At 32.1% G+C, this 14,549-nt stretch overlaps 1 protein-coding gene across 4 annotated transcripts in view; it reads right to left on the bottom strand.

Moving 5' to 3' along the window:
- Positions 1 to 214: 214 nt before the first annotated feature.
- The window catches only part of LOC107448807 (zwei Ig domain protein zig-3), a 35,336-nt gene continuing 21,001 nt past the window's right edge, over positions 215 to 14,549 (bottom strand). For all 4 annotated transcript variants that reach the window (XM_087154189.1, XM_087154186.1, XM_087154188.1 and 1 more), the window contains exons 3-8: positions 13,555 to 13,588; positions 9,085 to 9,248; positions 7,781 to 8,012; positions 4,756 to 4,916; positions 2,212 to 2,334; positions 215 to 658 (exon numbers count right to left, since the gene is read on the bottom strand). In XM_087154189.1, the coding sequence (XP_087010315.1) occupies positions 647 to 658; positions 2,212 to 2,334; positions 4,756 to 4,916; positions 7,781 to 8,012; positions 9,085 to 9,248; positions 13,555 to 13,588 (726 nt within the window). In that variant the 3' untranslated portion in view covers positions 215 to 646. The remainder of the gene's footprint in view (positions 659 to 2,211; positions 2,335 to 4,755; positions 4,917 to 7,780; positions 8,013 to 9,084; positions 9,249 to 13,554; positions 13,589 to 14,549) is intronic.

Genomic DNA, 14,549 nt, shown 5'->3' with positions numbered 1-14,549 from the left:
ACGCATTATAATATTGCCAGCTGCACCAAGACTTGTTCCCCCGAGTTTGCAATATTTTCTTTACCTGAATTTAGTTCGATTTTATAGGTAAATCTACCTCATTATAGGATTGAATTTTCATGTATGTTGCAGATATGTAACGCGATTATGCAAAGGGTTAAGAGAAAAATAATATAAATGTCTTACATATTTTTTTCATATTGAGTCAAACGAGTACAACTCAACTAATTTATTAAAAAATATTTACACAATAAAGCAATTTGCACATTCTTTTACTTTCTTAGTTTGATACAATGACATAAAGCTTGATTCAGTTTATTTGACAAAATAATATTTATACAACTAAATAAACTGAAGGAGAAATGCAATTCTTTACACTGATTTCAACAAAAGAAAATTGTGATTCGGTTTATTTATTAAAATAATAAATATTTACATATAATTGTATACATACAAGAATATAAAATTTCAATAAATAAAACTAACGAACAGTAAATTGACTACGATTTTCTTCAATAAATAGAAATACTGGTATAACACAGAAATATAGTTCTTCTGAATAAATTTCTGCAAGAAAATTGTGAAATCACTTTTGTCCATCATCATTTTTGGCTGAATAATTTTCTATTTTCTTCATCACGTTCTCCTAAGATTCAGGCTGAAAATAAAATTATATTTTATCAAAATAGGTTCGCACTCAAATTAAAAGTAATATAAAATACCGGAGCAGGGAATAAGGCATATTTTTAGCCAAATCTTGTAAAGGTAAAATAATGATTAATCGATAAAACCAACGATGATAGAATCAACCAATCAGGTTACTGCAAGTAATCTAAATGATGTATAGCCTTATTTGTTTGCTGTTTTTCGAGTCCTGCTAGTACCCATTCATCTGAAGGTGTGTGGGCCTAAAGCTGTCACTGAGGATCGAGCCCTAGTTCTTTACAACGGCGGCTCAGCGCTTTTCCCCACTGATTCATCGTGGCTCATAATCATTACTACTAAAATCAAAAGTATCGATACACCAGAGAATGAGAATCAACTTTCCAACTTCGACCCGCAGTAACTCATCGTTTAAATAAAACTGTAACACGCGATAATTAAGCTTGATATTTAAGCTATTCACAGCATAAAATATCTAAACTATAATGCAATTCAAATCGGGATTCCTTTAGGAATCTGAGAAAATTCTTGCAATTTAAATTGAAATTTTTCTTTTCACAGAACTGCTATAATAGGAGATGTAACCCAAAACCTTTCAAGAAGTTGCTTAGGGATCAGGGAACTGCCCTTGCACCAGAAAGGTTCTGGGTTCGAATCCCAGGCAAGGCATGAATGTTCTTTCATTCTCTGTGCTATCTGTCCCTACCGTGGGAGCAACGTTGGCCCAACTAATATAATGTGCCTGATAGATTGGCCAGCTAATGTGCCTTTCAGATGCCTGTATGACATAGGTCATTCTTCAGGTGGGCATTGAAAAAAAAGTTTAGGAATTTTAATCAAAAGACAACGAAATACCTAAAACACTGAAAGTACATAAAGTGACACACTATAGTTTCAGTTCTATAAACAAGAACCTTCATCAGTGTCTAAACATCAAATTTTGACGTCGACATCATTAAATAAAGTTGCGCTGCGCGTCCGGCTTAGTTACGTTTAAAGTTTACATGTCAAGATTTGGTATCTTTCTTTCCCCGGTATGCACTCTTTGCAGTTCTGGTGAGGACATGGACTCCACGCACCTTCTCCGCCGCTCTGCACTTTGCAGGAGTTCTGTCACTGAACGCTATTGGGAAGCTAGAGACATGTTGTGATTAATAGACTCTGTTGCAGCAACTTTTGTTTCTGCTCTTATTTTTAGATGTTTATGTATGCTGTTACTGTCTATAATCTGCCATAGGAAATAAAAAAAATTTAAAAAAAGGTTTACATGTTGTACAAGATAATTTTGAAAGGTGACCAAGCTGGTCGCCAAAGACGGCCAATACCTAAAAATTCTTACTTCATCGGTAACATGACATTTAGTACTCCATTAAAGTTTTATCAAGCTTTTATCATATTGAGGTACCACAATTTAAGGTACAACTTTAAACCAAATCATTTGAAAGTGTTGATGAATACTATTTTGTTTATCTGCTTAACTGCATCAGGTCGTACCTTATTTAAAACAGTCTAAGTCGTGTACTTTTTGAAGAATTGTAAATGACTTACATTGGCCGGATATACAAATGCTTCAACTTGTGCTACGCCATGAGCATTCTCTGCCACGCAAACATAATTTCCCATGTCACTCCATTTTAGATTCCTGATGATTAAATCTCCACTAGGTAAAACCTGAAGGAAAAGAAATGTTACCACTGTCAAATATCAAACAATCATAACGTATAAAAGTTTTGAATAAAGCAATTTTAGTGAGCGATATTAAGTGATTTTTCACAGAAATAAATTTTAGACTCTCCAAGTCAAAATTCTTGATGGTTCCATCAAACGTTTTTGATGGTTTATGTTGGTTGTTTCAGTGCGATTCATGATGGTACAGCATCATTCCACCATCGTCCAGCAATTTCCATTCTATGCTCATGGTGTTTCATATGCCAACAAACTTCCATCATTCCATGGTGGAAAATGCTACTTTTGTACTATGATGGTTAACTATCAAGAGAATTTGATTTTCATGAACCAACAATTCATGATGATCCGTGGTGGTTCCAATTATACATTTCCATGATGGTTAAATGGGGATACTTGTTGGTTCAACAGGAATATACCATCAAAAACATTTAATTTTTTTATGTTGACCCATCATAAACCAAACCGAATTCCTACATTGAGGTGATTGTGGTTCATGACCGTTCCAAGATTTGATTTTTAAGAAACTAAGATGGAAATGGACATGAACAACCATCAAAACAAATTGCTATTCTTATGTTGGACCATCGTAAATCAGTCAGAGCTCCTACACTGGGGTGATAGTTACTTATGTTGGTTACTATCAAAAAATATAATGGTTCATGATGGAATTATTGATGGTTGCCATCAAGATTATGTTGGTCCATCTATAGAATACCGTCAAAAATTTTGACTTGGATCTCTAAATCAGCTGTTCCCAATTTTTTTCGCTATTGAATATTGATATCGTAACTAATAAAAATTGCCCTGACTGTCGGAACCCGGAAGTTCGGAGGAACACCATTAGAGAACCACTGCTCTAAACAGTATTACCTGATTAAAAATTCGTTTGCTTCAAAAATATATAAATAAGAAATAAGTAAACTTGTTTCAAGAGCGCAAAAACAGGCGCCCATTTTTAAGATTTGTCAGACATGAATGAGAAGAAACAAAAATGATTTGAAATATAAAACGAAAAGTTGCCAACGAGAAATGGAAAAATAAAGGTGAGAAACAAAACCAGAGAAACCATAGTAGCTGAGACAAAAAAGACGAAAAACAGAACAAGAAAAAACACAGTGGTCGAGAGAGGCAAATCAGGGTAAAGTGCATTTCCAATCTCTATTGAGAGGTTTTGAGAAACTAATGTCGTTAACTGTGGTTTTGCTTGTTTCGTTTCTTCCCTATATTTCTCAATTTTTTGTTGTCAACTTTTCGCTTCATATTTCAGATAATTTTTGTTTCTTCTCATTCAGGCTTACAAGTCCTGAAAATGGACGTCTGTTTTTGAGCGCTTGGAACATGTCGGCTGTTATTTCCTATTTACATATTTTTGAAGTAAATGGAGTTTTTAATAAGTAATATCTTATCGCTTCAGTTTCTTGGGATTATTTCGTTAATCTCTGAAAAGTAATTTTAATAGGCTATCAAAAATTTCGCTTTAACATAATTTGAAAAATTTAACCTCTTTTATAACAGATACTAATAGATTGGAAAAATCAGTTAATAAATGCTTCTAATCTCTTAACTTACAGATCTTTTTAGTTACAATTTATTGCATATTTTTCTAAATATTTACATTTTTGTACATTCTCAAACTACTCTTACATTACTCTTTTGTACATTCTTATTGGTTCTTATACAGTTTGAAAATTTATGATATGCTCCGACTTTCTTTGACGTTTGTCGCAACATTCATGATATCGAATATTATTACATATAACGTTTTTAAATTTGTACATTTTCGACATGAAATAGACTAAAATTTTAATTTAAAAAAAATCTGTTGTATTAGGAGTAAAACTTTATTCAGATCTGAAATCCCTTTACCCGAGTTAGGCAAGATCAAGTATTTGTACAAATGCAAGAAAAATGTTATTACCCAGTGCTATTTATTTAAAATATATTATAATTTATAGGGCATTTATTTATGAAAATAAATTAATATTTATATATATAATAAATTACAATGCGTATATGTAATTGTTATACATTGTTATTTAAAAATATATTATAAAATATATTTTACATGAATAGAAATTTAAATCTAATTTTGTGCATTCCTACTAAGATGAAATATAAGGTATTAGGAGTTTTATCACCTGTTTGTAAACTACCGAATTGTGTACAAAAAAATATAACCGATGTTTTAAAAATTCGGTATTGTTCCTTTTTATTTAAAACAAGATAGGTTGATATTACTTATTAGTTTAATGACTTTAAGAATTTAGTAGTTATCAAAGCGAAACGACTTCTGCAAAAAATTATCATTGCAAAACGACTTTTGCAAAACTTTTGCAAAATTATCAAAACAGTTTGTACATGGTAAAAATCAATATTTTGTATCAATTAAATATTTATGCATACCTCATATCTGCCAGATTCATCTGCATCTATTTCTCTTTCTTTAGGATCGTACCATTTTATGGAAGGCATTGGAACTCCATCAGCTCTGCACATTATTTTAGTGCTCTCACCTTGATTCTCAAGCATTGTTTTCGTCCACTGATGAATGCGAGGAGCACGTCCTGCAATAAACAAGGTGCGAATTCTATTTTTTAATTGCATAAATATAATTTTTAATGTTGGGTTAATTTGTTATTAGGAAGTGTTCTTTTTATTCGAAAGGCATCGGTAGCCTAACGATCTGCATGCGAAGTCGAGCACTTTAGAGTAGAACAGTTTAACGAGGACCAATAACGCACACCCTCGGTCCATACGCAGAAAAATCCAAGTGGTAACTCACCAGCACACTGACCGCAGCCAGTGATGCGTGACTTCGGTGATCTGATGGGAACAGTGTCTTAACGATCAGTTCACCGCGGGACCAAAACTGTTAGTCAAAATAGTGATTTTTACGCTCTGATGCTCAAGACTGATTGTAAAGCTGTTCTAACAATAAGGTTGAAAAATTATTTTCCAAAATATTTTTTACCTAATTTTAACAATTATTTTATGCAGATATTTATCTTAAGCGCTTTGAAGCAATAGAGTTAATAAATATGTTATCACAGTGTATTTTTTTACGATAAAACTTGGACGCATTGCAGAAAAACTTGGAGATCAGTGAACATATTTCACCATTAATAAATAGATCAAGCAGAAAACTGCTTTCTGATAAAAATATTCTGCATTTTCGAATTTAGGATAGAACGTATTTTAATTTTTAGCAATAAAAAAATGCTTTTTCGGGTAGGAAATTCGAAGAAAAAAAATCCGACAGAGAAGAGGATAATCATTATGCAAACTGACAAATTTAAAATCATCCCTATGCATATTTAAAATACTCCCTCCCCAAAATTATGCCTTCCCCCTATAGAAACACAGGTTCTCTTAGGCGGATAAGAATGCAGATTGAAATCAGACTAGAATTAGGATATAAAGCGGAAATATTATGACTGAAAAATAATATTAATTGCATCGTCAAAATAATTAATAAAAAGAGACCTCTTCACTGAGTTTATATACTAGTTATTTACTATGGTTATTTATTTCTTAGTTGCTACGGTGCATTATTACAAATTTAGTAAGGTGCATTATTACAAAGCCCGTCTGACCACTATATCATGCAAATTTATTGTAACTGCAATAAAAAACAGAGTTGAATTATATTATCGTATAAATTAAACCGTCTTAAACTTAATGAAACGATACTATGGTTAAATTAGAAAGAGTACATGAGTCAATCTATAACTTTTACACTTTGACACAAATATTTTTTCATTCTTTTCCTTCTTTCGTATTAATAACTTAGGTCAAAATAAGTGAAAAATATTATGCTTAATATTTTATTAAGTTATGGTTATGAAATACAGCATGAAAAAAAAACGATGTTTTTTTCTACGTTAAAGGAAAATTTTTCCAAACACAGCTCACTTCCAAATAAAAATTGTTTCAAATTTGCATTTATTTGCATCAAAGAAAAACAGTTATTCATCATTGAAATTTCTTTAATTTACAAAATCAATTATTGATAAATTTTTTAATATAAATGGAAATTTTTGTTTCTAACTGATTTTTTTAGATTTTATATTTTAGAACAAATTCTAATAATCTAATAGATTTTTTTAAAGTAACTATTAGACTGTTTCTATAATTAAAAAAGCACCAAAATACATTTTTGCTTGTAAGAGTCAGAAAAAATATTTAAAAAGGACACTGTTGCTCAATCTGCCGAAAGGGTTACGAGTGCTGCAAATTAGTAATGAAACTACAGTTTAACGTTCATAGTTTCAGCTACAGATATAAACGTTACTCTATAAATGACAATGCTACTATATTTTTAGGCAAAAGCGTTAATCAGTTTAGATCCATACAAGTAAAAAATGAACAAGAAATGTAAAAAAAAAAAATCACCAAGAGGGACTTAGATCTAAAAGAAACAGTAATTCATCATTGAAAGTACTGTTATTTACGAAATCAATTACTGATAAATTTTTGAATATAAATAAAAAGGAAAAATGCTCAAAAAAAATTTTTTTTTTTGAATTTTATATTTTAGTACAAATACAATTTCGATAATCGAACAGATTTTTTTAATAGCTGTTAGACACTTTTTTACAATTAAAATGTACCAAAATATATTTTTGCTTGTAATTAGAGAGTCAGAATATAAACATATATATATATATATATATATATATATATATATATATATATATATATATATATATATATATATATATATATATATATATATATATATATATATATATATATATATAGTGCACCTAATTTGCATAATATTATGTAATCTAACAGATAATCTAATAGATTTTTTTAAGTAACTATTAGACTGTTTTTATAATTAAAAAAATACCAAAATATATTTTTGCTTGTTATTAGAGCGTGAGAAAAAATATTTAAAAGGGACACTGGTGTCCAATCTGATGAAGGGATTACGAGTGCTGCAAATCAACATTGAAACTACAGTTTAACATTTACAGTATCAGCTACAGATATAAATGATACTCTATAAATGATGGTGCTATTATATTTTTACGCTACAGTGTCAATCGATACGATAGTTGGTCGATACGAATTCCGCTTCCGGCTTGCACCGACCACAGTGCTGACGTGAAACAGCCTCAGTGGTAAACGGATCATAGGTTAGAGTCCCCTTGCCGTCAAGCTAACCGTGGGAGGTTCTCGTGGTCTTCCTCTCCATGTAACGCAAATGTGGGTTAGTTCCATCAAAAAGTCCTGCAAATTTCTCCCAATACTTGATCCAGGATCTGGATTGGGTTCAGAATTACAAGGCTACGGAGTTGAACATTAGTGGTTGTAAACCCCAAAATTGGGTCGGCTGTTCAACGACGGTTATAAAATAGTATAAAATATTTAAAAAAATCAGTTTACATCCTTATATGAACGAGAAATATAGAATAATTACCAAAGACGGACTTGTCATGACATTTTCTCTCATCCGATGATGATACAGATATCCTCGTGGAAGTACTCTCTCTGAGTTTTGCAGTTTCAGCAACGCAAGTATAATCTCCCTCATCATCCATGGACAGACAGTCCAAGTAAAGCCTTGAAGTTGTGGAAGAAATTTGAAGTTTATTGCCACTGACTTCGCTGTCTTCGAAAGCTTTTATGTCGAGTTCGTCTTGCAAATTAATCTGAAATATAATGTTTTAATTCTATTAATCAGTCACACAAAACTGTGCAGCAAAAGCTGACACCTAAGTGTCGTAGGAAAATTCATAAAATCCAGTTTTTAGCACTTTCACGTTATAAGTCAGTTGGAACTCAAAGAATTTTAATCCTAGTCATATGCCGGTTTTATGCACTTGTCAATTAAAGGCCGAAATATAGCACTTATCGAAGGCAACACAAATATCTATAAAAAAAAAACCTACAAGGCGTCTTAAATGTGATCGACGATGTGATTAGTCAAACAAAGAAAAATGGAAGAGGATAGAAATATACGGCTTGCTGTGTTCTGCTTAGGAAGCAAGAAATTTATTCCCTCTTAACTTTAAATAATTATAAAGTTTTTCAAAAGAATGTCCCGCAGTGGACTGATTGTTAAGACACGGTTCCCAGCAGATCACCGAAGTCAAGCGTCACTGGCTGCGGTCAGTGTGCGGGTGGGTGACAACTTGGATCAGTCTGTGTAGGTACCGAGGGTGTGCGGTATTGGTCCTCGTTAAACTGTGCTACCGTAAAGTGCTCGACTTCGCGCGCAGGTCGTCGGGCTACCGAAGAGGGGGTGCCATCCCCTCTGCAGAGGATCAAAATTGTGAAGGCATGTCTTCTGATCATCCTCAGGGATGTTTCCCAGACCGTCGCCAATAGCCCATTGTTCAGCTCTAGTGCGACGTAAATGAACAAATCAATCATCAATCATTTTCAAAGGATGGCGCTTCTAACTGAGAAACCCTTTCAAACAATATTTTCAAAATAAAAATTATTTTCAGCAACACTAATGAGCAGTGTGAGAACAAAATCATCTGACGTCCAAAAATATATTAGTTGAAATTGTCAGATGTGCGATAGAAAACAACAGATTATACTTTTTATCCAGCAGAGCCATCTGTTGACGAACTTCTTTAAAACTTTTCAAACTTGATGCGAAGAAATTCTATGATTTCCGAAGCAAAATTCAGAAAATTAAACTCTTTTTGTTTTTTTGTGACACATTGTAAAATTTTATTTGTTCATTTCTTGAAATTGATTTTGTATTCTTACCTTTGACATCATTTCTCCACCCTTCAGCCAGTATATCCGGGGTGGAGGATTTCCACCAGCTTGACATTCCAAAAACTCACTATCGCCTTCTTTTACACGAACAACAGGCGGTGGTCTTTGATGAAGACGAAGGTGAGATTTTGATAGAAACCAGTTATGATCATCTAAAATTAAGAAAAAAAAAGAATATTTAATTTCTTTGCAGTTTTGAGTTTAGTCACAAATTACAATTTTTAAATTCTTGAAGAATTTATTAAAGGAGACAGAAAAGGTGTTGATTATTTTCCACTGTGGCGTTACTACCACTACGATTATTAAATATCAATTCCCTAGTATATAAGATATACTAACTCGATTTCAGTTTGGGGCACCTTTCGATAGATGAAGGTTGACATTGTCGATAACTCCCTCCCCACATTGATGACCTGCGGAAGTGATATGAAATCGCCTACATTTAAAATAACGGCCACTTTGATGAATGAACCATATTGTGCTAATTGTGACTGCGTCCTCCTCCTCCTAGCGCGATTGCTTCTCAATCTCATTAACCCACAACAGGATACTGCACACACTCGACTGCTAATAGCAACACAGGAGAGACCATATACACTGCCGTGAACTTAATACAGCTCCCACGACAAACGTTCGAGATCCGGGGAACTTAATACAGCTCTCCAGGTCTTTCGCAAATACGACAACTAGTAGTATCCGTTCATCGAATTCTATCCCTGATAAAATTCTGGTGAAGGAGTATTGTGACGTAACTACCATTACGATTATTAAATATCGATTCATTAGTATCTAAAACATGCTAACTCGATTTCATCTTGGGGAACCTCTCGATTGATGAAAGTTAACATTGTCGATAACTCCTCTCCCCAAGCCATTAACAATGGGAAGTTAATCCTTGACTTCAATCAATAAGATGATTCGTGAATTCGAACCATTGTTTTGAAGCTCGATTCAAGTCTTGATGTGATTCGCTGAAGTAACTCGTTTATGAGAATCTCTACCTTGACTCCCGTGAAACCTGGTTCAGATCCCTGAATTTCAAATCATTTGTTCCAATAACAGAATTTAAATTGTAGATTGATTCAGTTTGAGAGAATCCTGAAAGCAGCAAAGAACATTCCATAAATGTCAACAACATTGTTTTTGCAATTATCAATTTAGGGCTTTGAATTATTGATTATTTGAATTATTAAATTATTGATTATTCAAAAAATTAAATTATAATAAGTTACTAAATTATTGATTCATCAAATTTTTAAATTGCTAACTCGCACCATTATTTTGATTCTCGATTCAAGTAATTCTCTGAAATAGTTTTCTGATTCGATTCACAATTTTGATGCCTGACACAAATCACTAAAGTGAAAGTGTTGATTTGACGATAGATTTACTTCAGAACAATCCCGAAGGCAGCAAAATACGTCATTAAAATACTACAAACGTCAACAGCATTGTTTTTGCAATTATCTAATTAAGCCTTTGAATTATTGATTATTTCAATTATTAAATTATTGATTATTCAAATTATTAGATTATTAATTATTTAAGTTACTAAACTATTGATTACTCGAATTTTTACCATTATTTTAACGAATCGTACCATTATTTTAACTTTCGACTCAAATTATTCTCTGCTATAATTTTCCTATTGGATCCACTGTTTTGATATCTGACGCGAATTATTAAAATGTAAATTGATGTTTTGACCATAGATTTAGGCCAATATAAAACCAAAGCAGCAAAAAATATTTAACAAATGTTAAAAACATTGTTTTAGTTATTATTAAATTGACGCTCTAGCCGACCGGGGGGCCGAGTGGTTAGCGTGCCTGACTGCGGAGCCGCTGGGCGCGGGTTCAAATCCTGCTCAGGGCGTGGAAGTTTCTTTCTCCCTGTGTTCTATGTCCTTTCTCCGTTGAGTGCGATTGTGTGAATGTGACCCGCCCTATAAACGGGTTTGTGGTTGTGTGACGTGGGCGACGCTGCTCCACCGCCGTGGCTTCGCCACAGGTGCCCACTGGGTAACGAGAAGAGAGTAGCAGTTCTGGCATTCCTGTGGCCAATGGGACAACCCCCAAGTGCCCGCCATTTAAAAAAAAAAAAAAAAAAAAAAAGAAACAAATTGACGCGCTAAGAACAAATCTAAGTTTTCTCTAAGAAATAATTTCTTTTAATTCTTATTTTAGAAAAAAGAATATATCTTTTAACTAACGCTTTTACTATACATTTGTTTAACTGTTTTTAGTCTGATTTCCTTTTCTTTCTTTAAGAATAAATATATTGAAGTATGTAGTTCATTTTCAAAGACTTTATATTTTATTTTTATAAAATACTTGGATTTAAAGCTGAAAATCTTCTGATAAAATAAACGGCAACGCGTATTAGATTTTTGTGGAGGTGTTCGAAAATTGATTTCGTCACAAGAATAGCTACATTCTTTAGTTAGAACCTTGTAACAGAAGATGAGATACTTTTTCAGAAACTTATGTTGTTTTTGTTATGTTGTTTTCAAATAGCTGTAAGGCTTGAACTAAAAATAGAAAAGTCCAAAGTGAAGTAGTCTTCTTTTCTTTAAACAAATAGAATTTGGTAGTCGAGTTTTGTTTATATTGTAAGAAATTTTGTTTGTTACAGGGGGAATCTTTTTTTACGAGATTTAAAAAGGCGTAGGAGAATAAATTTTAGTCTTCCACTTTGTGAAATATTCTTGTACTTAATGTGTATTATTTTCTACGAATCGTCTATTGTTTCCGTTTTATTCAACAATTAAAAACTAATTTTCCTGCTTCTAGTGTATGACTTAACAATTCAAAAATGTAAAAATAATATTCAAAATTTATACTTAGTCTCATAATACAAATCACGATGTATTTCGAAATGTATACTTAGGCTCATAATGCACATCACAATGCATTTCAAAATGTATGCTAAGGCTCACAATGCACATCACGATGTATTTCAAAATTAATTCTAAGTCTCATAATGCAATAAGAAATGCATATCAAAGTTTAAACTATGGCTCATAATTCACATCACGATATATTCTAAAACTCATACTAAGACTCATGAATATCACGGAGCCATGATGGATCAGGGGATAGAGCGTTCGCCTTTCAATGAGGTGAACCAGGTTCGAATCCTAGCGATGGCTGGTCGATACGAATTCCGAATCCGGCTTGCACAGACCAAAGTGCTGACTTAAAATATCCTCAGTGGTAGACGGATAATGGATTAGAAAAGTCCTCCACGAAGGCAAATTTCTCCCAATACTTGATGCAGGAGTTCCCTTGTCTTCTGTATTGAGTTCAAAGTTAAAAGGTTAGGGAGCTGAACATTAGTAGTCATAAATCCCGAAAATTGGGTAAATTGTTCAACGACGGTTATAAAATAAAATGAATATATCGGCGTAAATCAAAGTTTATTCTAAGACTCATATTGTATTTCATGATCTAATGTTCATTATTTATGATGTGTAATTTATCTCAGATTGTAATAGCTACAATTAAATATAATTTGATTTTAACGTAACATCAACAATTAAGAACGTATGTTTTTAGTTACTGAAAAATTACCGTATTATAAATAAAATGGAATTTTGTAACTTATATAGTTGCTATTTTAAATACTCGTATGCAAAACAAACTACAGAATTAATGTGGGAGGTAAAATAACTCAAATTCACTCAAAGGGAAGGTGATAAGGTAAAATAGCGTGCAAAATACAAAAATCATAAAAAAATATTAGTTTCTATTAGATTTTGCGTCGATATAAGAGTAAAACCTTTTAACTCATGAAAAAATTGGATTCTATTCACATTAATTAAGGGATGCGCGCTTTAAGGCGAATACAACATTTGAAAGTAAAATACCATAAAAAATGTTTTATATACACCGAAGAGCCATTGCATTATGACCACCCTGCTAATAACATGTAGGACCACCTTTAGCCCTCAAACCTGCTAGCACCCGCCGTGGCATTGATTCCACAAGGTGCTGATAGGTAGTCTGAGGTATCTGGTACCAAGCGCTCACCAACTGGTCCTGCAATTCCCTCACATTGCGAGAGGGGCAGCACGAATTTGGTTTTCCAAGTAGGACCACAAATGCTCTATTGGTCAGGTGAATTTGGGGGCCAAGACATGACTTGAAAGTCACTGGAATGTTCCTCGACGATTCGACCCTTATGACGTGGTGCATTATCCTGTTGGTAAACACCATCCCCCGCAGGAAAAACTGTTTGCCATGTATGGGTGAACCTGGTCTGCAACTATGTTCAAGTAGCTTACAGACGTCAGGGATTATTCAATGAGGATTATGGGTCCTTATGTGCCCCATGAAAGCATTGTTCCTGGACGAGAAACCATGAAAACCTGGGCGAGCCCATTGTTATAGATGGAGGGTGGTCATAATGTAATGGCTCCTCGGTGTAGATGCTTCTATTGATTATTTGATTACTTACCATCTCTATTTTCTCCTCGTTTTCTTGACTGGTCCTAAAATATAAAATAAAAATTAAATAAAATTTCATATTTCAATAAATTTTATGATATTTTAATGAATTTCACGATAATATAATAAATTTATTATATTTTAATTAATTTTACTATAATTTAATAACTATAACAACATTTTAATAAATGTCAAAATAATTTAATAAATTTCAAAACATTTTATTCAATTTTACGATAATAAATAAGTAGTACAATATTTTTTTAAAATTTTTGCAATAATTTAATAAATTTTATGACACTTTAAATCACGATGTTTTAACGCGAAATAATCTTTACAATTCAATTCAATCAGTTTTCAATTATTTCTGTCACTTGAACTTAAAATCAAAACCGAAGATATTGTCATTAAAAAATCTCTCTGCTGTTGCGTTGTGGCTTTTAATGCCTTTGATTGCGAGTTAAATATTTTTTTTGCAAAAATCTAGAGTTTAAACCTTTCTTTTAAGATGAAAGTTTTATTTGAATATTGTTAAGAACTTTTCTGAATTTAACTTTACTCTTTTTATATGCCAGTTTCGATTTTCTTGTGAATTTTTAACTTTTAGAAAATTACTTAGCAAAATATTATTTTTTTATTGAAATAATGAATTACCTAATTATTATTTCAAACGTTAATTAACGAAACACCTCATTTTTTAAAATATAATATCAAAATCTATAGTATCAAAATTTACGAAAAAAAAAACTGTTCTAATTTTTTTTTTGCAAAATAATTTAATCTGAAGTTAATTGATTTTTTTTAAATCGTTAAAATCAGATTTGATAAAAATTTATTCAATCTATTCCATTTAAAGAATTTTCTTTCGAGTGAAATACTTTCTTATTTTTGTTTTTAATGAAGTTAATATATATATATATATATATATATATATATATATATATATATATATATATATATATATTCCTCTTACACGGCGACAAAAAAAAGTCTCATTACAACTCC

The sequence above is a fragment of the Parasteatoda tepidariorum genome, chromosome 10 (assembly GCF_982258835.1).
Source record: "Parasteatoda tepidariorum strain Cologne lab strain chromosome 10, Ptep-v5.0, whole genome shotgun sequence".
Lineage (NCBI taxonomy): Eukaryota > Metazoa > Arthropoda > Arachnida > Araneae > Theridiidae > Parasteatoda > Parasteatoda tepidariorum.
The sequence above is the reverse complement of the archived record's forward strand: the minus strand, read 5'-3'. Positions and strand labels throughout refer to the sequence as shown.